General features: G+C 40.8%; 1 protein-coding gene across 1 annotated transcript in view; it reads left to right on the top strand.

Annotated features, from left to right (window-relative positions):
* Positions 1-4005: 4005 nt before the first annotated feature.
* Positions 4006-24993, top strand: part of myo6b (myosin VIb) — a 41966-nt gene continuing 20978 nt past the window's right edge. Inside the window, exons 1-16 of the mRNA XM_078289377.1 lie at positions 4006-4061; positions 8768-8920; positions 11397-11466; positions 11666-11739; positions 12236-12365; positions 12971-13076; positions 13313-13368; positions 13464-13561; positions 13757-13921; positions 15286-15366; positions 17736-17916; positions 19439-19583; positions 21234-21391; positions 22199-22290; positions 22850-22922; positions 24376-24503. Coding sequence (XP_078145503.1) covers positions 8804-8920; positions 11397-11466; positions 11666-11739; positions 12236-12365; positions 12971-13076; positions 13313-13368; positions 13464-13561; positions 13757-13921; positions 15286-15366; positions 17736-17916; positions 19439-19583; positions 21234-21391; positions 22199-22290; positions 22850-22922; positions 24376-24503 — 1674 coding nt within the window. The 5' untranslated portion in view covers positions 4006-4061; positions 8768-8803. The remainder of the gene's footprint in view (positions 4062-8767; positions 8921-11396; positions 11467-11665; positions 11740-12235; positions 12366-12970; positions 13077-13312; positions 13369-13463; positions 13562-13756; positions 13922-15285; positions 15367-17735; positions 17917-19438; positions 19584-21233; positions 21392-22198; positions 22291-22849; positions 22923-24375; positions 24504-24993) is intronic.

The following is a 24993-nucleotide window of genomic DNA, read 5'->3' as shown; positions in this document are numbered from 1 at the left end:
GCTTAGTGAAAACCTGGAGCAGAGATGTAGATGTCTTTCAGAAGTCTTTGCTCCCATAAGTGGTTTGTAGATCTATCCTCTTCATCTTTTCTGAGGCTTGGCTGCAAATCTTCTCTGATTCAGTGTCCATTGGTCATTCCAAGTCAAACAATTATGTGGACACTAGTTTATTTGTGTAACACTTCTGTCGCTGCCATTTCCCCGGAGCGCACTGGTCCCTCATGATGATCCATGATCTACTCCCCATGTTTAAATGGCTCTCAGTCAGAAATCAGAATTCAGAGCATCCCTGCTCTTTGACCAGTCTTTTTTTCCACTGACTATCTCCTGTCTTCTTGTGAATGAGCTAATTGGTTAGGGAATAAGCTTCAGATGTGGTTCAGGTGGTCTGCTCCTCCCTCATGTGGCCACCTGATGGAGCCAGTGTCCAGGCAAGTAGTGGACCTCCAACACTAATCCCCTGGTCCCAGTTTTTCAGTCTGGATCATAATTATTCAGAGTTTCTAATCCTTTTTTTTTGCAGTCCACGATCACTCTAATGTTGATCAAAATCTCTGTTTTTGTGTCAGTTTTTCAAAAAAGTATCAGTTAGGTTCAGATACCACATGATCAAGATTACAGCATCCAGATTTGCAGTCTTTAAATAGACCTTGATCCTGACATATGTTAAGCAAACAATGTTACAACATGTTGCTAGGCCAAAAACACATGAACACACTACATGAAGAAGTGTAAAAGACAGTATGTTACTTTTATTCATTTATCTGCACAAGTAAACAATGCATAAGAACTTAAAGACAAAAGTCTCATTGGACAGCGAAAATAATTCAAAACAAAACTTTGCATTTAAACATTAACATTAAGCATTAACATTAGATACCGGTACTATCTAAAATCTATATTCATTAAAAGCTGTATTTTCCCCACTTAGCCATATATTAGTGGCCTTCATGTCTATCCTTCCATTCTGGAATCAAAACTATCTCTGCCTACAAGTTTTGAAAAACAGAAACAACATTTAAGCTTGTTTGAATGTTGGACTGGATTACCCAATCAGTATCCCAATCTGAATGAACAGAATCTCTTTATCAGTTTTGAAATAACACATTTTCAGGCTTAATCTGATTACTGAAATTCTAACTGAAAACTTTTGAAAAACGGGCCCTGGATGGATCACTGCACCAGTCTGATTGAATAGTGTTAAGAGCTGCAATGGGAAGAAGAAAGTGGGCTGAGAGGAAGTTGACCAGAGACATGAAAGGAGTGGAGGAGTATGGTTATTCCCAAAAGTGATATTCTAAAGGTTCCGGTGTCAGGATATGACATCATAAAACACATTACTAACATGCTTCAGTTTCCTTCCACATTCCAAAGACATACAAGTCAGGTGGATTGGAGACTCTAAATCAGCCGTAGATGTGAGGCTGAGTGATTGTCTGTGTTAGCAACCTGTGCAGGATGCTTCCCTGCCTTCCACCCAATGTATGCTGGGATAGGCTCCAGCCCGGAATAAGAATAAACAGGTGAACAAAATGATCGAATGAAGAATTCCTAGTTATTATTCCTAGTTGTTGTTGGGAGAATGGGATCTGCTGTTGAATTTGAAAATAAATCATGTAAGCGTTTGACATGGTCAAGTGGCACTTGTCATTGTTGTACATTATTTAGGATGTCATGCAATTACTAACTCATAATTTTGACAGTGAGGGTTTATAGTATGTGACGTTTAACATCTGGACAATAAATGTCATGTTAGTGTTTACATGCTGTCATCTAGTGTTAGTAATCAGATATGGTCCAATACATGAGTATCAGATATCCTAATTAGATTTACAAACCCAGTGGTGGCTTTCAATGGTGGATTGGGTGTCTCCTTCAAAAATCCCCCCAAACGTTTTAGATTACCAGTCTCTCAAATATTCATGACTCTCAAGGCAACATTTGCTATCCTTTCATTACAGTCACTGAAGTGGTTGGGTGTATTCTCAATTTATGCTCTAATTGTTGATTCTAGTTTTATGATAATCCCACAAAAAATAACGTAGCTCCAATCATAATGTATAAATATTCAGTGACTGTGGTAATGAAATAATAATCCTATAGTGACATTCCCAACTATCACATATTATTATTATTATTGTCAATTTATGTAAAGTGTGTATTCATATGCAACAGCAGTGCATCTTCTGAACATTACTGTTTAAACTCAAAACAAAAACTGCTGCATTTGACTGTGCTGAGTAAATGCTCCGGTAAAGTAAAAGCTACAGAAGAACTTTGCACCCATCCTGGCAACAGGGCCAGCAGAGCAGCCCAGACGTCCTTTTCCATAGCAACTTCCTTCAACTCTTCCTGGTGGATCCCCATGTGCTCCCAGGCCATCTGGGAGATATAATCCCTCCAGCGTGTCCTGGGTCTACCTAGCCCTGATACAGGACCCTCTGGGAGATACAACTGCCAATACCACCAAAGGGTCCTGTGCTGCTCCATTAAGAATTCTCCCTACAAAATTCAGTCTACAATGAAAAAAATACCTAGAATTTCACTTACCCAAACAGATGTCCGTAATCCTTCACTTGTCTAGTTTTCATCTCCTATGCACAATTCAACTTTAAAAGGTAGTTAAAGATAAGTATACCAAATTCTCCATTGTGACAAAATCAAAGATGGCCGACAGACATCTTAACTTCTTGATTATTAGGCCAGGCCTGGCTTCAGGAGTGGCATTTGGTGTCTCTATTCTGGCCAAGGTTCCTTTAGTTCTAGTCATAGGGGTCCAATTTGTGTAATTTGTATAATTGTGGTATCTCCACAAAGATCTCCAAGAGAGATACACTGAGCATTTGGACTTCCTTGATTATGGCTATTACACAGACTTTTGAAATTTGAAAGTGTTTCACTGTGACACAGTTGACAGTGAAGACGTGCAAACAGGAATGTTTGCTGTAACAAATGTCACATAAATGTTTGGGATGGGCCCCCAAAGTGTGTGAGACCACACATGGTTGTGCCCCATGTTGTTTTCTCTACTCCTGCAAAATTGACTTAATCTCCACCAAATTTTACACACAGCATATTACTGCCTAGATCAGGCTATTCCAGAGAATTTTGATACACGTAGGCCCTAGGCTAACCATTGGCCAAGATGCAAATGTAGCTGGCAATTAAGATGTGCAAACATTAATGCTAGAGCAGTCAACATATTTGTGAAGGGGTTTCAAAGTGTGTCAGATCACATTTGATCATGGTCTATAATGCTGAGGACAAATTGGAAATTTTGCAATTGCGATATCTCAGGCATCTGTGTGTGTTTGGCCCATGGGCTTCAACCCCGCTAATTGCGGCTGTATTTATGATTTTCCTCTGACGTTACACAGCCTTATTGTCAGAAATATAATAATATAAATTATGAGTTGAGCACAAATGAGCGACTGAATAAAGTGCAAAATGTGAAGTTGGAATTTTCTGATACTATTTGTGTTATCTAGATGGGACATTTAAAGGGAAAGCATGGAAGCAATGTCAACAACTGACGGTAAAAGTTATTTGTTTTATTATTATATATTTTATTATATAAAATTGTTGGGCATTCTATGTAAATAATTATATTGTATATTCAACAATAACTTTGTCTAATAAATGTATGTATGCACATTGTACATTTTCTCCTCTTGAACAACACAAAAGCTCTGTGCTGCTTGATTTCTAAAATAAAGCACAGCCACCAAAAAACTACCTTTGTCACAGGGTCCATTTTGATATTATTCCCGATTTTAAAAAAACGGACAAGTTCACTACTTCCGCACTAGGACTCACTTTACGATCTGACGAGCAGCACCTGAAGGCATCATCTTTAGTGTAGCCTAGTATAATGAGAGTGACGTCATATCTGCTCCCCGGACCTCAGCCTGTCATCCAAGCCGGCAGCTCCATCCGTCCAGCAGCTCCGGGGGGAAAGACCGAGTAGAGCTGGAGTAGCGGTGCCGCTGATCCGTATGAGGGACTTAAAACTCAGTACTGCTGCCCTACTCGCAGATTTGTCTGTCTGAAGGATACACGTCGTAAGTGTCCCCGCTTTTGTCTTGTTTGCTAACTTTTGCACTTGCTTCTAGCGAACAGCCAGAGTCAGACTACAGCAGCAGCTTTAGTTTCTATTATTTTTTACAGTAACGTACAGCAAGACAGTGGTATCCTGTGATGGCGCGAGCGCAGTTGCTATAGTCATTTGTGTGCGCTAACTGTAACTGTATTTAATTAAACATAAGCCTTGCCCGCATTGGTATAGTGTTACTGTATCCTGCCAGACCGCTACAGTAGCCATCATGGCTTATCTATAAGGGGCTTAGTCATGTACCGTTAGCGAATACCTAGTCTTGCACAGGAGTTGTATAAATTCACCTTTGATTACATTGTCATGAATTGACTATTATGTTCAGCACTGAGTTATGAGTACTGCCAAAAGTCACACTAACATTCACAGCCTAATATTCCCATGTGTGTGACTTGATAGTGAGTTTATGGTACTTTTTATCTACTATGGTATGACTATAATATTTATATTTTTCTCTCTATACGATCTCATTTCTGTGCCATGTCTACAGCGCCCTAAATTTATTGTAGGATTCCTATGGTTCTTTTTTGTAAGGGTTACTTTGTTTTTTTACTTTTTGTTTCAGTTGACCCCCTCATCTTCTCTGCCTTCTCTACCTACTCTTATCATTTCTAACCTATTGTCACTCCTCTAAGTGGGGGTCTACATATTCATCATAAACCAAAAAGCTTGTTTTGTCGCTGACTTTTTATGAAACACCTTTCAGAGTGTAATTTGGTGTTGATGTGTGTGTACTCCTCTCTTTATCCTGTTGGCCTACAGTAGATGTCCCAATGCATTTTCCATATCCTTTCGCTTGGGAGAGAACAGGAAATAAGAGGCAGGAAACAAGAGGCGTGTGTGTGTGTGTGTGTGTGTGTGTGTGTGTGTGTGTGTGTGTGTGTGTACTGCTTAAAGTCTGAGCCTATGTCCACTCATTCATGTGTGTGTCTGTGTGTCTATGTTTATGTCTCTGTTTCTCTATATGTCTCTCCGTGCGACACCCCAGTTGCCTTGTAACTGATCACAGCTTTTTTTTTTTTGTTAGGCCTTGATCTCACTTCAATAGTCCTGACAACCGTCTCACCTCTTCGTCTGGATTAGGGTCAAATACTAAGAGGATTTAAGGCAGAGTCAAAGTTACCCATTCGGAACTGGTCTCAGTTTTATTGTGAAGCCTTTGTTGATGTTGACTCTCAGGTTGCAGACCATTTCCATCTCCCTAAGTGATGTACCAGAGATTGTTTGGAGGTTTGCTTTGAAAGTAGAGAGAGCAATGCCTTTTACTGTGATGGTAGATGTGTCATGCATAGAAGAAGTCTATGCATGCCAGTCTTTACTTAAATGGCATGTTTCTATTATAGCTTGATGTTTGTAGTCAGTTGTTTTTGAGTATTTCCTGTTGACATAATTAAACATGGACTGACGTAGGGAACTGTGGGAAAGCTTTGTGACAATTAGTTATCCTGAAAAGAAAAAAATCTTCAGGATCTCCTCAGCCTTGATGTCACACTGGGAGACTGAAGATCACAGACATGCAGGACCGGCAAAGTAATCTTGCAATGCTCAGGCTGCTGATCAACTCTAATCAGTGTTGTAGAATCAGATTTGAGTATTGACCTCTAGCGAAATGTAGCTTCCAGCCTACCAGCTTGGAGAAAGTTCCTTGGCTGGGTTACACACTTCGACTTTCTATGAGTGACATCCAGGTTCAAGAAGGCCTGTAGTATCTTATGCAGTCAGCTTTTGCTATTATGAGACTTGTAAAACAAAGTGCATTTATAAATAGCCATAAAGTTAATGTGTAGACCAACCCTCTCAATGAATTCTTTGAGGTCTTTTTGTTCTACTTTTGGCCTTGATAGTGGGTCAGTCCTTTGATGTCGGAAATCTTCTCCTTGCTTGGCTGTTGGCCTACATTCAGCAAAGACAGCTATTGTAAACAGAGGATTATTACACTGGGGTCAAGTAATAGATGGGCCATATAACAATAAATGGAGACATGTCATTTTTCTTTCCTAACATTCACTTTCAGGGGGTTTCGGGTTAGTGCTGATTTGCATTTTAGCATAAATTCATAACAAAGATGATGCAGCAAGATGCATATTCAGTCCAAGTGTTTGCTCATTGCTAGCATAATCTAGCGATTACATATTGTATTAGGTGAACGTCCCAGTTTTAGCTGATTATCAGTGAGCGTGTTGTCGGCCAATAAGACTTATCAGCCTGACCTTTTCTTTTCCTTTCTTGCATGAGCTTACTGTATATTGCATCAGAGCAATCATACCTGTCTCCTCCAAATGATCCACTTTTTGTTGACATGAGTAACATACTCTCTTCTACTACTACTTCTCCAGTAATAAACCTTTGATAAAATGTAATCTAGACCAATACAATTTATTATTTATTATTGGTTTAGATTATTATTCATATTTATTATCTGTTCCATCTGTATATGGACTTAGGCTTCTATCTCCATTTTAATGGATTTACCATCTGAGCCTCGTGTTACAAAATACTTCAAGGGAATGACCGACATTGGAGTAGCATGTTAGTATCGAGAAAGGTCCACAGCAGGCTACTTGCCAGATGTAGGCTACACCCAGGTCCATTGACCAGGAATTACATGCACTTTATACTGAAGCAGTAAAAGTTAGACTGCTGTTATTACCTATTACTGGAAGCACTAATTTGCAATGGCCTTCCTTTTGTTTAGGAAGAAGGAAATGGTTGAATGTTCTTACAAAGAAGTTGAATATCATGTAACACAGAAAAGGTCTGTTCACCCATTGTTTCAGTACTTGTCAACTAGACTATGAATGCCAGAAGTGACGCCAATGTCATGTATAATATCTAACAGAAGTTGCTGAATTATGTCATGAGATCAGTGTTGTCTTGCCTCTCATACTTAGAGGCAATCTGTGTCCAAAATAAAAAGAAAGCCAAGACTTGGAGGTGGTGATGAGTACAGCTGGACCCAACATTAAGTTGCTGAGTTAATGTACCTGGTGAACTTTGAGTCCTCGCTGAAGGCTGCATCAGCAGTTTCCGATCCCCATCCTCTCTAACATTTGACCTCAATCCCTGAAGCTAATTGGATGCTCAAGCATAACGTCAGCACTTTTGCTTTGAGGAAGTCTGTGGTTGTAGGATTAACTGACAAAGGCGGGTGATAACACGCAGGTACCAATATCACAGTTACAGGGAAAGATGAAAGATGCAAACCCAGCTTTTGCATTTGACTGAAGATGCTTTGAGATCGTAGTCACACTGGTTTCCTTCAGTCCTGTAACAGATTTCCTTGTCAAGTCTTTAGTCAGCAGATTTAGGCCTATATTTATACAGTATATTTCTGGAAGTTCTCTCAGCAATGGCACCATATGCCGAGGCATCTATATGTTTAAATAAAAATAAAAAACGGAATTAACATAACATTTTGTATGGGCTGCGCTTATTTTTTCAACGTCTTCTGAGGCCGTCTTCATGAAGCCCAGGTTCAGACATAAAGGACCCAGTTAATTGTACTCTGGGCTTGCTAGGGTCCGTCTGCTGTTGTCAGTTATAGAAGAAAATCTTAGGATTGTATATGATGCGTAAAATCTGTCATAGTGATGGCAAAAGCAAGCGCCCCTCATAAAGACCCAGCCTGCAATATGCACTTGCTCTTGCTACATTTGGCCAAATTATGCAGAAAATGAGTAGAATGCTCAGAATGATTTACCTATTTTCCTAGTAGTGGTTATACTATAATTGAGACACCCCAAACTGGGCCATCTGGCTGGGCATCACATGTCACGTCACTTAGGGTAGTGCTGTTCTCGTCAATGACTGCTGGAATCCCTCAGGAGACAAACACGGTTGTGTCCCAGTGGAAAATCCTCTTTTACAAGATCAGTAAGTGGAATAACAGGTTAATGGAAAGCAAAGCAAATGACAGCCATGTGTCTGGTCCCTGGTCACAGCATGCAAATGGACAAGAAATGCCAGCATAGTCAGGTGAAAGCCAGCGTTCACTTGATGTGTTATTGTTTTACCAAAGACTTTTCTTTGGCTTTTAGCCTGTAGAGAAGATTTAGGGGATAAAGGAAGGAGGCAGCGAATGCAAATCCATCAGGTGTTTGATGCAAAAGTCAGGACAATGCAGTAGAGAAAGGTATCCTCACACTGGATTAATGTTCTCTTAGTCATTAAATCTGCAAGGCTGACCTCAACTTGTCTTAGTCAGCCATACAGTTGTGAAGAAAAAGGTGAAAAGAAAAAAGAAAAAGATACATATAGCCTAGACAAATATACAAGTTGAAGGACACCAATTGAAATTGATTTACATTGGACCATTGCCACTTGGAAAGGGTTTTGTAGGGATGGGGATTTAAGACTCTTGAAGAGCAGGCAGTGACTGTTAGGAGCAAATACTGCATAAGGCTGCTGGAAGTGCCTCAGAAGCCATTAGCAAAGAAAAGGCACAACTGAATGTCACTCAAATGCATTATATAAGAAGAAGATATAGCTCAGTATATTTTGCATACTTTACATTGGTCAGAACCAACACCGTGTGCCGCCTAAGACCTTGAATCAGCAGGCACTCTTTTTGCAATCCATCACTCATATTGCCCCCCTCTTCCCCTTTTCTCCCTTCTGTCCCCTCTCTCTCTCTGTCCCCCTCCCCCCTTCCCCCAGGAGCCTGTGTGTGGCTGTGCTGACTGGAGGTGAGCCATGGAGGATGGGAAGCCAGTGTGGGCGCCCCACCCCACCGACGGGTTCCAGCTGGGCATGATCGTTGACATAGGAGCCAACACGCTCACCATAGAACCACTGAACCAGAGGGGCAAGGTGGGTCATCACACACACACACACACACCTTGGCTCTCCATTCAGAGTCCAAATGACTCCATTTGGGAAGGTGGGCGGGTGCTATTTTCATTTCATGTGGCTGTGCAAGCTGATGTGAGAGCTGCACACTCGACAAGTGGGACACGTGAATTGGGTGTTGTCTGCCTCAATCCCAGCTGCTTACCACACACACACACAAGCATACACATAGTCACACAGGTAGGCATGGTGTGTGCGTGTATGCACTCCCACACATGCACACTAGTTTCTTGGAAAATTGCATTCCATTCTAATGCAAACTTCTTCTAGACATATTTACTGTCAGTAATTTTTTCATTGTTTACATCAAGAGTGCAGTAGCAGGTTGAAATGAGATTTTAACTGTAGATTGGACTTGTGCCTAACGCTGCTCTAATAGCACTGGTACAGCGCATACACGGGGGAAAAAGACACACAGTTTACCTAAATTGCAATTTAAGGTAGAAAGGCGTTAACACAACAATGTGTAAAATGTGAGAAACATGAGAGACCACATGTACAGAGGCATGAATAAATAAAGAGAGCAGCAGCAGGTGCGCTGATAGTGTTGCCTGGAGGGAGAGCTGCTCATTAGGAGGTGAAGGCCACCTGTTGCACCTGAGCCGCCTCCTGGCCCCAGCAAGCAGAACGCAGGTGTTTACAAAGGACATGCAGCAGTGGCTTCTGAAGTTGTTTTTGGTGAAAAATTGCCCTTTAGCCACTAGTAAATAATGCAGCTATTACTACCTTTAATAGGTTTAGCTTCTTCTGACCTCTCCTACTCTCTCCTACTCTCCTGACAAGTCATTTTGTCTAGGTTTGAGTCTTAAATCTTGTTTTCCTTAACATGTGAAAAAAATCTACCATTGGGGTGAGGACATTTTGCTCATTTCCAATGCAGTTTAATCTGTTTTGAGAATTTCTGGACACAAGTGACAATATCTTGAAATTAGTACTGAGACTTGATACTAATCTCAAGATGTCACTAAAAGAGAATTGATGAAACAAGTTGATTTGCATCGGAAACAAGAGATTATCTCATCCCATTGGCTGATAGCATGTTTTAAGAAAAATAAGACTCAATACTACACTACATGACTTATGAAGATAGAAAAAATTCATCATTGAATCAGAGTTAGAATTGATACCTCTGGATGACCTTTGAATTAACATTATCAGTAGACTTGGTGTCTGTAACTTATCTTATGTTTATTGCAAGGCATAAACCCAGTCCTATTCAGTGAGGGAATGAAAGGCTCATTGAGTGTCTTTTTTTTTTACTGCAGTTTGGGCTCATTAGAGCCTCATCTCAGTACATGACCCTCGTCTGTTACAGCCTGGCTGTGTCTACTTCTGGGGCATCGCTTTGTCCATTCCCTTGGTTGGACACACAGAATTTGAATGGAAATTTCTCACATGGTTGTTATTGTAGCTGGCTCTGTCCCTTTTGAGCCACAGTAGCAAGCACACAAAGCACATTCTGTTTATGCTTACAGCCTGTTTGTGGTAATAAACCATGCACCAATAGCTCAGACTTGTGCACATGCTCATGCACACACACACACACACACACACACACACACACACACACACACACAAGCAGTGGTAGAGATATGGGGAATGTGTGATGAATATGTAAAAGGAGAAAGACAGTGTTTATTCTCTTGATATATGGGGGATAACTTGGCACAGTCATTGGTCTACCTTAATTAATCATGTTCCTTTACCTGATTGCCTTGTTAGGACCCTCAGCACTGTTGTGTCCCATTGCTTTTTTAGGCACAGTATCAGTAAATGCCCTGGGCCTGTTTGTGTCGTGGGGGAGGTGCTTGGCTGTTTTTAATAATACAGTGACTTCATTGGTTCCCACAAGATCAACACAGAGCACCATCTGAGTCTCTCTTCTACCAGACACACACACACACACACACACACACACACACACACACACACACACACACACACACACACTCAGGTGCTCAGATCCTGTTGCTCTCCCACCAAATTATTCATTATCCTGCCATGTCTCCCCTTGTTTCTCTCACAGCCGGCTTGTTCCATTGAGTTTATTTCCATTAACTCAGACTCTTAAACAATAGAGTGAGAATGTCAGTAACTAATTTAGCCTGGGAACATGTAGCATCAAACATCATTACTGTGATCTTTAAACACGATGAATGATTAATGTATATGTATGCTTGTTTATCTTTTTATGATGTTCAGTGTTTGCGTCTTCCTTTTTAGGATGCTAATCAACATTTGTCTTGTGTTGTGAGCTTTCCAAAGAACAAAAGTCGACATTGAACAATCTTGTACATGAAGTTGACAGGACTAAGGGAGATGGTGTCAGTTGTGGCATGCAGTACACTGACTTCACCCTTACTGTTATATAAGTTATATAATCCAAATGTTTCAATACAGAATACTGTTTCACTATTCTCTTCTTTTCATGTTGCAGACCTTTCTTGCTCCTATGAGCCAAGTCTTCCCAGCGGAGGACGATGTCAACAAACATGTAGAGGACAACTGTAAGTTAACACTGTCTGAGTTCACTGTTAAAATGTTATTACATTCAGAAGTGTGCTTTGCAAATGTTATCATTCATAATAAGGACTATTTTCCAAGGGAATTAAAACATTTTGTGTGGAGATGAAGTTGTGAGCATGTCGAGGTCTATTTTGGGTAGAATTTCTATTTAGTATTGTTTTTTATTTCCTCCTTTTTCAGGTTCCCTTATGTACTTGAATGAAGCCACTCTCCTCAACAACGTCAGAGTGCGGTACAATAAAGACCACATCTACGTATGTTTGTTTTCTTCTCCTTCTGTGCTTGTCTACATTAGCAACAGTATTAACCTTGGCTCTCCCCGTGGCTTGAAGCCACCGCTATCCAGTTGCATCACGAGGAGATAGCAGGATGGAGGATAGAAGGAGAGAAAGATCCCTATCCTTGTTTCCCTGGGGGAAGAGTGCCAGGTGGTAAAGAGGGAAGGAAAGCTAGCGAGGGGTCACTCAGTCAAGACTGGCAAACCCAATCCCGATCCCAGTCGCTCTACTTAGGAAATGAGGGACAGCTGGTAGAGGGGAAAAGCAAGAGAGGGAAATCGAGTTAGGGTGTGTCTCACCGGCCTTCAATAGGCCTCTTGTCATCTCTCTCCCTCTGTCTGCACACTACTAGCTAGAGGTGTAGCAGTCAGATGTCACCGCGTTATTACATGGTTGATATAAGTCTTTACCACTGATTAACTTTCTCTAAATGTTGTGAACCTAATCATGCTTGTATGTATTTTCCCCACAGACATATGTGGCCAACATCTTGATAGCTGTGAACCCTTACTATGACATCCCCAAACTGTATGCTCCTGAGACCATCAAATCATACCATGGGAGGTCACTGGGCACCCTGCCGCCTCACGTCTATGCTATTGGTGAGAACTCATAATCAGTATTGCAGGGATAATTAGTGATGCAACTACAAGCTACAGTGATAATATTACTTAAAAAATTAGTGAGACACATTACTCTTAAAAAGTGATGCTATTACAGTTACTTTTTTCACATATTACAAAGTTACTTTCTAAAGATGGTTGCTTTGATGTCACCCCAGTTAATCTTTATCTGGTTGAAATGTAAATGTCAATTTTGAGTTTATTGAGGGGAATGAGACCTTTTTTTAGTCAAATGAGTCTTCACATCACATATTACTTAAGTGACAGATGTTCACTTGGTTGTCTCGTGAGCCTAGATTTGTGAAAGCAACTCAAAAGTAGATAAATAATTAAACAGAATGATACATCTCTCCAGTGGTACATGTAATAGAATTAATTACTTTGTTTGAAAGGTAATACGTGAGTAACCTCTTCAACACTTGTCACAGCTTACCAGCTGTACTATGCAAATGTAAGTGATGAACTGCACAGTTCAATAATAAACTGAATATGAATTGAGGCCTGATTATGCAGGGTTATTTCCACGGAACTATATTTGTCATGGCAGAAAGTTAATAAATCAGTGGTGTGTTTTTCTCTCTCAGCGGACAAGGCCTACCGGGACATGAAGGTTCTGAAGATGAGCCAGTCCATCATAGTTTCTGGTGAATCTGGTGCTGGAAAGACTGAAAACACCAAGTTTGTTCTAAGGTATGAACCCACCTGAGTCTCATAATGTACTGTATTATCTATGGTACTGGGATCTTGTTGCTCACAGAGGCTTATATCTAAAATTACAGGCTCTAGTTGCTTTGATAGTGAAGATGATGTATTATATATTCTATGTACTGTACTTCGTATATCTGTATTATACAGTGTTGTGTTTTTAACTTCATCATCATTGTCATCGTTGTGACTGTCGTCCTCATCTCACCCCCATTCTGTAGATATCTGACCACATCATATGGAACAGGTCAAGATATTGATGAGAGGATTGTGGAAGGTAATGTATTAAAAGAATAACAGCTCATCAGAAGTGTTTGTATTGGGCCGGTGAGAAGAAGACATCCTGATGTTCTTTTTCATTTCAAACCCCAGCAAATCCCCTTCTTGAGGCCTTTGGAAATGCAAAGACAGTCCGGAATAATAACAGCAGTCGCTTTGGGAAGTTTGTGGAAATCCACTTCAACGAGAAGGTAACGGTCCTCATTTTGAAAAATGCAAAAACATTTAGCCAAAGTAGGCATGGCAGTGGCATGAAATTGTTTTTCAGTGAATGCTTTCCCAGAGGATGATCACTGATTATATCCAAGGTCTATATGTTTACTGTGTATGGACCAAGAATTTTAAAATCGTTTTTTAAGACCTGTTTCTACCATCTATGTTACCAGAATGCAGTTGTGGGTGGGTTCGTCTCCCATTACCTGCTGGAGAAGTCGAGGATCTGCATGCAGAGCAATGAGGAGAGGAACTATCACATCTTCTACAGGCTGTGTGCCGGAGCCTCCGAGGACATCAAGAAGAGATTGCACCTGGACTCTCCAGACAGCTTCAGGGTCAGTGGGACTAGACAGACGTCATTCTTAAAGTTTCTCAGAATAAGAATACTGACATATGATATTTTGACCCAAGATCAGTCTGTCATTGAGCCAAGATAAGTCTGTCATTGATAATCTAATTTCCATTGCACCGGTACTATTCTATACCTGTTGTGACTGTGCTATAGTCGGTAAATTCTAAGCAGGTGTGGTCCTGTTTTTGTAGGAGAGCAGCAGGCAGAAATCAGCCTTTGAAAGTGGGCTAACACCAAATAAGTTTGGGTGCCTTAACTCACACACTAACATTCTATCTATCACACCCATAACAAACTAAACTTTTAGCCAAGCATAATGGAAAAAACACCCTACTGTGCCGGTATGGGCATGGCATGGTATCCTTATGCAGTGGGGGGAAACAAATCAGACATAATGTTGTCAGATATCAGGCATAAGCTCGTGTGATGGGATCATGCATGCAGACTCTCAAACAGCACATAATGCCGACTCTTGCTGTTGGCCCATTTTAAAAGCTGCAGAGCCTAAGCCTGTGATCACACTAACCTCTATGGCTGATTGATTTCTTTGAGAGAGAGAGAGAGAGACGGGTGGAGGCAGGGGCCAAATGAGATGCTTTTATCTGCCAACATTCTTTGCTCATGAGCATGTTGTGTTTGTACAAAAATAAAATCATAGAAAGCATCCTTTTTAAACACTATGCAGCGCTGTGACTAACTGTCTCTTTTTCTGCTTGTATTTTTATTACTTAAATTTAATCTTGCTAAACGACAGCATGTTGATTAGTTGTTTTGAGTAGGCATGGGTTGGCAATTCAGTGGAAACCCACTAGATGTCACATGAGCCTATTATTAGTGAGGTGGGGATTGAAATATAAAAATGAAGTGGCCCCCCCGAGTGAAATCAAACTCCCCTGCAATAACAAAATATTCAGAACAGAATTCTGTGCCTTTTGAATCTAATTATCACCTTAATAGGAGCTTTCTCAGAGACCACAAAGGTGTTTATCCAAGTCTTTATTTTGTTGTGCGCGCTCTACAAAACAACACTTAACAGAACAATAAGCAACTCTAGCTGTTGCTTTAGTTGTTTATCGCAGTGTCATTACATCAAGTCCCTAAGGTGACACCCACATCAACAGAGGCAATTACCTCAGATGTGATTCACTTCTAGTCAGCTGTGAAGTAATATTGGAAGACAACAAAGTAAATCTTTTAGATGATGAAAAACAATAGAACGATCCCTCAAAGGTTTTCCCCACAAGAACAAAACACGCATAAAATAAGTTGCGTCTGAAATCGAATTATCAAAATAATACCCATGTTTGTATGGGGGTTTTTTATGTTGTTTTTTTTTGTCTGTTGCAGTATCTGAATCGAGGATGCACCAGATACTTTGCCAATAAGGACTCTGATAAACAGATCATGCAGAACCGCAAGAGTCCAGAGGTAATGTCATGTTCTTTTCTGGTGTTAACTCCACTAACCCAGTTAGTTTCCTTTGTTTATCAATTTGAATTTCATGTTTTCACCTTTGTTTCCTTAGAGACTAATTGCCACTTGGCATGTCAGCAGGTAGTGTATTGTGTTACATTTGCCTCTTTCATGACCGAAAATTTAATGTCAAGAAACAAAGCAGAGAATCTATTGTAATACAGCACTACAGAATTCCTGTGCAATAAATAATTTAGATTGATATACAACATTGTTTTTCCAGCATTTTGGGCACAGTGTGTTGGATTACTACACACTGGGTTCAAAGGAAATTCTATAGACAAACCATAATCATCGAAATGGTGTGCAAAGGTGAAATTACGCCCAGTAACTCATCAATAAGAATATTTTATGCCAAGAAATTAGTTCAGGTCTGTGTATTTGATGAATTATGTAAGACACGAAGAAGAACCAGGGTTTTGTTGTGCTGCGCTGCAAACCCTTCAGGAGATGTGTAATTAATATCATGAAACTATTAGAAGAATAAGTGTGACATTTTGCTCTCTCAGGGGCTAATTATCAATGTTCATTTCACTACTTGTTTTCTAAGATAGAGAAATATCTTCTTGTATGCTAATAAATGTTTCAAGAATATCAGGTGAAAGAGTGGTAAACAAGTGTTGGCGCTTTCAGTTCTCTCTCTGTGGATTTACTCCCAGCCTTCATCTGGTACAGTGTAATGAATGCAACTATTTTACCATAAAAAGGTCAACCTAAATTCCTCTTTTTTTAGTTCACATTGACTCATGCTGTTGTACTGTATTATCTAAAAGTTTAAAGTGATATTTAATGTTGATAGAAGAGTTTTGGTTTTTAGAAGTTAGAAAGCTTTGCTGGGGTTCGCCTGTCACCACCAGGCTTTTTTTTAACAGCTATCAATATTAATATTTACAAATGGCATATCATTTGCATTTTCCTCTTAAAATGTTGGATCCTGAACACAGAACAAAATCCTTTTCCTGGTTCTAATTTGCCACGTTGTATATTTGTGAGAGGCATAATTTTAAGACCAGAATTTCAAAACGAATGAAGTGGTGAGTAAGTATCTGCTCACAAAATCTTCTATCAAAGTGCCTGGTGACTTTATGGGTGAAAGTAAGCTGTATGGTTGTATGTTGTGTGTCATTAATACTGTATTTTACTAATCAAGTCATTGTATGTCTTTCTGTCCTGCCACATGTCTGTGTTATATAGGACAATAAGGTGATGTTTCTTTTCTCTGTCAGGACATACCGCTCCCTGCTCTTTACACTGTGTGTTCCCCAATGTAAACACTGAGCTTCTCAGGTTTTACATGCTGCTGTTTGTAGTGCAAACAGGAAAAGAGAGTGCATGCTTCCTCTTTGTCTGCATGGGGCTGCCAGGTCGGGGTGGGATCAGGGGTGGGTGATGTTTAGATAGAATATATAATACAAAGGATGTTTGGTTATTCAGCTTTTCCAGCCATACAATGTAGGGCTGCACAATTGCACCATTGCAATTTGGATTCCACAATTAAAAATTGTGGAACATTGGCATGTGGGCTATGTTGAAATATTTAATTTAGTTTAGAATGCCCATTGTACTGGAACTCAAGATGTTGATATTAAAAAATACTGAAAAATGTGCAATTAAATCATCAAGACTAATAACTGTGATGAATGATCAGGGAAATCAATTTAGCTAGAATCGTGCAGCCCTAATACAATATCACTGTATGATGAAGCCAGTCACTATTCAGTAATAAATGTAAAACTCTATTTGTCAGAATAGATTTGTCAGAATGCAACGGGCAAAGTGCAATCTAAATTGTAACTCCTTGTGACTCCTGGTGAGAAATCACCCAGTGACATTCTACATTTCATGCCTATTCTTTCTTCTTTGAATGTTCTCAACATCATTCCCTATGGCAAGACATTAAAAATGCCTCTATCTTTATATAAAAAGATGTCAAGACATTTGGAGACAAGGCTACTGTAGCAGAGCAGGTTCATAGGATGGTGTGCTGGCTGTGTGCTGTGGGTGGTGGTGGCTCTTTTAACACATTATTACAAGTCAGTTATTACAAGTTAGTAAATCACTAACAAATGGCTTTTCTAGTTTAGTGTGGGCTATTGTGTCTCCTCCAATTCAATTTGTAATCATATTTACTCAATATTTAAGGGCAATTCAAAGAAACTGCTAAACTATAGATGTTACAGTATGTGTAACGGTTTCTATCGAGATATTTTCATTTCATGAATTGCGCCTCCTTTGAGTGAATCATGATTTTAATTGAATTCACATTGATCTCCTGTTTCTCTGTGATGTCCGTTCAGTTTCTCACTCACCTGTGTGTTTCCCAGCATCAAAAGGTGGGTGCTCTGAAGGACCCCCTCGTTGACGACCATGGTGACTTCAACAGGATGTGTGGGGCCATGAAGAAGATCGGTCTGGACGACACTGAGAAGCTGGACCTGTTCAGGGTGGTGGCTGGAGTTCTGCACCTGGGCAACATCGACTTTGAGGAAACGGGGAGCTCTTCAGGTGGGACAGAGTTTCATATGCATGCACTGTACAAGTTAACAAAACTGAAAAATGTATTTATATCCACATCAGTTACAATTAATAACAAGCACAGACACTGTAACTACAGATTACAAATTGGATTTAAAGGGGTAATCTGTCAGATTCAAATTCTTTTGGTATTGGCGTTATCTTTGGTGAAAAGTTGTCACTGCCATGGAGTTTTTGCACTGCACTTCCCAGAGATCACTTTGAAATCAAACCGTGTTGCCAGTACTGTGACATATTTTTCCTTGGATTTTCTGTTGATGAAGTTTGAGCTTCTGTAGTTTTGCTCTTTTCTTTGTCTGTTCAGTCATGGTGGCTATCGCTGCTCATGCTAACTACCCAGTTCTTCGAACATCACTTAGAGCAGCATGTAAAACAGAATGTAAAAGCTTTCATGAACTGGGTATAGGTTGAATCACCAGTGTGAGTAGCAAAATGGGCATTTATTTATATGAAAAAGTTGTGGATTAGTACTTTAAATCAGAGTTTATTTGTCAATCCAAGACTATAATCTTGCTAGTTTCATAGTAGCACCTCCACACTGACAATATTAGCCTGTGAGATGTTGGCATCAATTAGTTTTTACATAAATATTTGAACACATAGAATTCAGTAGATGTGTGTTTCATTACAGCATCTCAGAGAATAGATCCTTTGATATCACACAACAATTTTGTCTTGTCTGGCGATATAAAGACCTCTGTTAATCTGGCAACCATTCAGAATGATGAAAACACTCTCTCTCTCTCTCTCTCTCTCTCTCTCTCTCTCTCTCTCTCTCACAGTATCCTCAAGTATCCTCTTGAAATATGATTTGAGGGCAGTTTTCAGCACTCTCCCTCTCTCACTAGACTAAACAGACACTTGCTGGAACTCCCATTCGTACAGACATCCACGCTGGCTCAGTGGGACTTATTAGGGCCTGTCAGTGCCAGCTCTGTGCCAGACTGCTGATATCTTTTATTCACTGTCATAGCTAGGAGGTCTTCCCCCTCACTCCCCAACCTCTGACTGTGAATCTAGCCTAGTTTCCCTTGAAGATAAATACCAGCCAAGTTGATATGCAATAGTATACTCAGAGAAAAATGAATGAATACTGAAATGCATCTAAAAGAGGTATAGATCTAAAAGCGCTATAAACCTGTTGAGCTTGTTGAGCTCAAATGGCAGTGGTTGATTTTTTACAGATTATTGCCAGCACCGTTTTGGAGATGATATGAAATGTTTATGGAATGATTTTCCATCAGAATCATTTGCAGGAATAATGTTTCTACATCATTATATATGATATTATGTATGACTGGCATAAAAGAAAGAAATTCAAGGATATCTCACGCATCCACAATTTTGCTACCACTCCTGACTTCATAATGTCTCATTGTATTTCTAGTCTCATCAAAGGCACATTATCTGAATTTTCACTTATCTTACTGAGCTTGTCCACAGTGTAGTAGGATTTCTAAGGCTTGTGTGTGTGTGTATGTGTGTGTTTCAGGTGGCTGTATCCTGAAGAATCAGTCCGGCCAGACTCTGGAGTACTGCGCTGATCTGCTGGGTCTGGACCAGGACGACCTGCGGGTCAGCCTCACCACCAGAGTCATGCTCACTACAGCAGGGGGCGCCAAAGGAACAGTTATCAAGTAAGACCGGCCGCATTCAGCCTCACGGTTCTTCAGTCATCAGTTACTCACACTGACTCTTTGCAACTTCTTTTGAAAATGTGTCAGTGGAGAGGGAATGGTCTTCTCTGTAACCTCTCTCTCCTCAGAAACCGCTGTCTTCGGTTTCTGCCAAGAAACTTGTCAACCCAGCCGTTAGACTGTCAGAGTTTATGGTAGATCTGAAGATAGCTAATCATGTTTAGATGGAGATAGTGTTGAATCAATACTGGCACTGACTAGGCAGTTGGCACCGTCGTTATCAGAGGCCATCCTGCACCGAGCTAAGACATCTTTATCTAGATTATGCAAGAGGCTGAGATTGAAGCCCGAAACTGAACTAAGCCTGTTGCATTATGGACTTAGCATAAGTAGAGTATATGATTGATCAGATTATTTCACGTAGGCATTATGCACTGGGACTCTGAGACTCAAACACCTGCTCAGTCACTGACAGCAATCCACTGCATTCTGGTGTAATATCGACACAGTAATATAATATGAAGTGGAGTATTTTGGATATTTTTGAGTAATTTATGGATCTACTTAGGTAAACTATACTGTTAAATTACTGGGTGGTGATTTCCTGCAGATCAAATAGTATATATGGTGCAGTATCGGCGCAGTTCCCATGCACTATGATGGTGATGTGGTGTTTGAGTGATGGGGCCAGGTTTGGCAGATGAATATTTCAAAAGGGCCAGATGCTGGCCTGGCCTGGAAGTGTTTTCTCCGCATAAATAATGCAGACTGTATCTGAGGAGACTGGCGAGCGGGGCTGCAGTACAGTATGGGCCCGGCGCCTGGGGAGCAGGTGGAGTAAAGAGGGTTGAGGGGGCTGCGCTGCGTCATTAAGCCCCAAACAGATCCACCCAACCCTGGGGAGGACGAGGGTAACTGAGGGGGTGGTGGTGGTGGTGGTGGTGTAGGGGATGACTGAGTCTGTAACTGGTGTGCGTGTGAGACGTCGCAATGGGTAAAAATCCCTGGCAGTGGGATGAATAGTGAATGCCTCTTGTGGTTTCTCAGACCCACTGCGTTTAACTTGTGGCTCACTGAAATGGAGAATAGGAAGCCTGTCCTCTTGAGATTCAGTGACGATGGACCATTCCTGTTTGTTATGGATGAGGGTTTTTTTTTTTTATGAGGAAGGAGAATGGGTGGATGGAATATCAGAAGAAAAGAGTGGGTAAAGATCCGCAATAGCACAAAATGGACCTTTTGAATTTTAAATTCAAGGTCTTCACTGGCCCAGCTGAGTTGAACTCCAGCGCCCAATGGAACTGCACTTTGTCCATACAGTCAACCCCTCTAAATAATTTAAAATGAATGGTGTTTAAGTGCCATTAGGGAGTCGAGCTGGGTTCAGGGTTCATATTTAGTTTTAATGCTTTATCTTTGTCTCAGAAAGCCTCATTTGAAAGCAGCTTTAACTTGAGTGTTGAGAGATCAGAAGGAGAAGAAGACCGGTGAATACTATGCAGCAAAAACTGACCCATTAATACAGTGGAACTTTTGCTGCCGCGTAAAAGTTGGGTTGATTAAAATAAAAAAGAGAGAGGTTTAGTAAGAGAGTTAGCGCGTCCCAGTTTCGGACTGAATCTCTCTGCCCCACTTTGTGTGTCTCCCCAGGGTGCCTCTGAAGGTGGAACAAGCAAACAATGCCCGCGATGCCCTGGCCAAGGCGGTGTACAGCCGCCTCTTCGATCATGTGGTCAAGCGAGTAAACCAGTGCTTCCCCTTCGACACTTCCTCCAACTTCATCGGGGTGCTGGACATCGCCGGTTTTGGTAATACAATGTAGTTCCAGTATACCGGTGTTCAGTGGAATGAGGAGCTGGACAACCGTGCTTCTATGTGTCAATTAAACTCAACTTGCTCTACCTGTCAATAGTTTGGACACACACATTTTTCTTTATTTTTTCTATTTTTCACATTTTAGAAACTATGAAATAACACAAATTGAATTATGCAGTGACCAAAAAGTGTTAAACAAATCAAAACTATCTTATATTTTAGATTCTTTAAAGCTGCCACCCTTTGCCTTGACGGAAAGGCAAAGGCTTTGGAAAGAAATTCATACATAGGCATCAACTTCACTATTTATATTTGTCTAAAAAAAACTAATTTCAAGCATTTAAGCAGAAGCCTTGAGATCAAAATGGCTTTAAGATAATGAAAAACATAGAACATTCAATCAGATGTGTCCAAACTTTTGACTGGTAGTGTAACATAACTTAAATTGAAAGTTTGAGTATCTGCAGCTTCCCAGGTTGACTGCATGTTGCTGCAGTGTATAGCGGGCGATTCCAGTCTTATTTCGTTTTTGATTGGATTGTTCAGAATCCAGTGTTGGTGTTGTTCGTTGTTGAACGTTGTTCAGAGCTATAGTGAGTAGAAAGTGGCACTTGTCTGTGCTGCAAGTCTCTTAGAGTAAGTACCCTAACGCATCCACACACTTCATTACAAGGGCCCTTGCTTGAGAAGTAATTTCCTTCGACTGCCTTAATTAACACAGGCTTTCAGAATGTTTGATTCCGGAAATTAATTATAATTTATGTTTTTTCCCCCTCTCTTCTGTTTTTCCCTCCTCTCAGAGTATTTTGAACATAACAGCTTTGAGCAGTTCTGTATCAATTACTGCAATGAGAAACTGCAGCAGTTCTTCAACGAGCGCATTCTGAAAGAGGTGGGTGAGAAGCGTGGGGATTAAGGTGATTTGGCATGCTAGATTTCTTTAGCCTTGGAAACCTGCCGCGAGGGATGTCACTCAAGAGCCGAACCCTCCGACTCTTCCTCTAGCCGGGAGTGAGCGGCTGGCACTCGGAGCTATTCTCTCACTTCTTCTCTATCTTTTCTTTCTCTCTCTCTTTCTCACTCGCATTCTCACTCTCTCTCTCTCTCTCTCTCCTGCTCTCTCTCATTAGAATGATAATTTCTCAAGGGATATGACAAGGCTTGCTTCTCTCCTGTGATCTCTTGCATTATTCGTTTCCAAGGTCTCCAATTAAACCACCGCAACTCTCGTTTCAGCCACTTTCTCAGTGTCTGAATCAAAGTGTTGTGTGTTTGAAGTAGAACAGAGATCGTTTTTTTTTTTTTTTTTTAAGGTGGATAATGTCCTAAAGCCACGCGGAGAAATCAAAACACATTTTTACACAATCAAAGACAATTTTCGAAATAGAAATAAGGGAACATGCTGTGTTTTTTAGAGTGTTGATTGTTGACTTGTGGCTATGTGTGTGCAGGAGCAAGAGCTGTATCAAAAGGAGGGGCTGGGAGTGAATGAGGTGCATTATGTTGACAACCAGGACTGTATAGGTAAGTGTCACTGTGTCACTGTCTCTCAAATGTAGCATGTAGCAGCCAGTCGGCCCTCAAAACTTTGACGCCATAGGCGGAGACCCATGCTTTTAATTTCACTACTCATCAGGGACTCAAAAGTTTACCACTGAAAATGGGAGATACAACTGAATTCAAATCTCTAGGCATTACATTGTGCATACAGATCCGCCTCTGGAGCTGACAAGATGGCTGACTTGAATTGGTTTCTCATGGGACCAAAACAGAAGGGTGGAGGTGTACGCGCGCAACACCCATGTGTGTCTATATCTAAACCTCGTGTGATATTCTGACGTGAAAACAAGGCCACGGAGTGACATTCAGGGACATCGTTAAGCCCAAGTGTTGCCTTTGAGGACTCGCGCCGTGGAACGCGAAGTAGAGTGACAGAGATATGGCCGTCTGTAGAGCCCTCTTCACGGCAAATGTGCTGAGAACGGCTGAAGTGTAACATCAGCTCACCCCCATGGCATTCATTTGGGCCATTCCTTCTGCTCAGGGCTATACGTCACGGAGCAGCGAAAATACACCTGTCAGGGGGGACAAAAATACCGGCTTCTCATTATCCGGGAAGCTGGCATATCTGTGTGTCTGAAGGGAGCAAGCGTAATGAGCATTTGTGGGTTTTATGGCCTCTTTTGTGCCGCGAGAAGAAGGAGAAATGATGCCCCCTTGTTTGTGTTGTCTCAGTCCCAGAATGAATCCTCGAATGAATGGGATGAAGTAGTCAGCGTAGCAAGGTGAAGCAGTTTGATTTGTATTTCAAAGGCCGTGATTATTCAGGCGTGAGGTTAACTGACACCCGTGAATAACATTTATGACTTGCAAATGACCGTTTGGGCTGGCCATTAATTCACTCATCAATCTTCGGGATTTATGCACAGGTGCTTGTTCATGCAAATTTTTTCTGAGGTCCTTGGCTATTAGATTATATTCCAAACACAGCGAGCTATATGAATAATTCAAAAATATGGCTAAATGAGCATCCTGATGAACACGTATTGTGCCTTGAATATTCACATCCAGGCACAAACAGCGCGCAGTGGAAATTTCCAATACATCCCATATTCCGAAATTGAATGTTTTCTGATTTCCTAACCTCTTGTAACATTATCGCCATTGTATTTCTCACCTTGCTATTCTCGAATACTTGCCAATGGGGATGAATGTGTTTTGTCCTTTTTCCTAGAAATTGTATAAATATTGAAATATTGCCAGATTTGACATAAAAGTAATGCATCTTCAGATTGCCGTTAGGTTGTATAAACCAACCTGTTGCATCTTAGAATACCTGAAATGGAATAATCAGTCATTCCAATATTGCAATTCATACTTGTACTGTGCTGTACATTGTATAGCTGGACTTTAGAGCTGATTGTACTACTGTAGCTTAAATGCAACTGTTTCATTTGAAAATAATTGTTGTTTCTAGACCTAGTGGAATCAAAGCTGGTGGGCATCCTGGACATTTTAGATGAAGAGAACCGTCTACCTCAGCCCAGCGACCAGCACTTCGCCCTGGCTGTTCACAGCAAGCATAAAGACCACTTCAGACTGACGGTCAGAGTTCCTAGCTGCTCTCTCTCTCTCTCTCTCTCTGTCTCTCTCTCTCACTCTCTCTCCCTCCACCATTACTTCTACATTCTACTTTTACTCTCTTCCTTTGTTTCGTTCTTTTGTTGAGACCAGAGAGACGTTATTGCAGAGCGCCATTGTCATTGTGATTATTCTACTCGGCCTGTATGTAGCAGCAGTTTTGCTGATGACGTACGGCCGCAGTCCCTCCCTCTATCCCTGTCTTTGTAGCTATTGTTCCTCTCCCTGCAATTTTCTCTGCAAGCATGAAATCCTTTTAGAAATGCAGCCTTGACATCAATTCAAGCCCGAGATTAGAGCTGGCTAGCTGCAACCACATTTTATTGCAGGGGGAGTAATCACTCAAACGAAGACTATTCTTTACATTTAATGCAGGAAAAAGTATTAATCATAATCTTAAGTGTTCAAATATGCTTTGAGCTAAAATGTCTGCAATACATCTTCCACACTTTGA

The sequence above is a fragment of the Centroberyx gerrardi genome, chromosome 17 (genome assembly GCF_048128805.1).
Source record: "Centroberyx gerrardi isolate f3 chromosome 17, fCenGer3.hap1.cur.20231027, whole genome shotgun sequence".
Lineage (NCBI taxonomy): Eukaryota > Metazoa > Chordata > Actinopteri > Beryciformes > Berycidae > Centroberyx > Centroberyx gerrardi.
The sequence above is the reverse complement of the archived record's forward strand: the minus strand, read 5'-3'. Positions and strand labels throughout refer to the sequence as shown.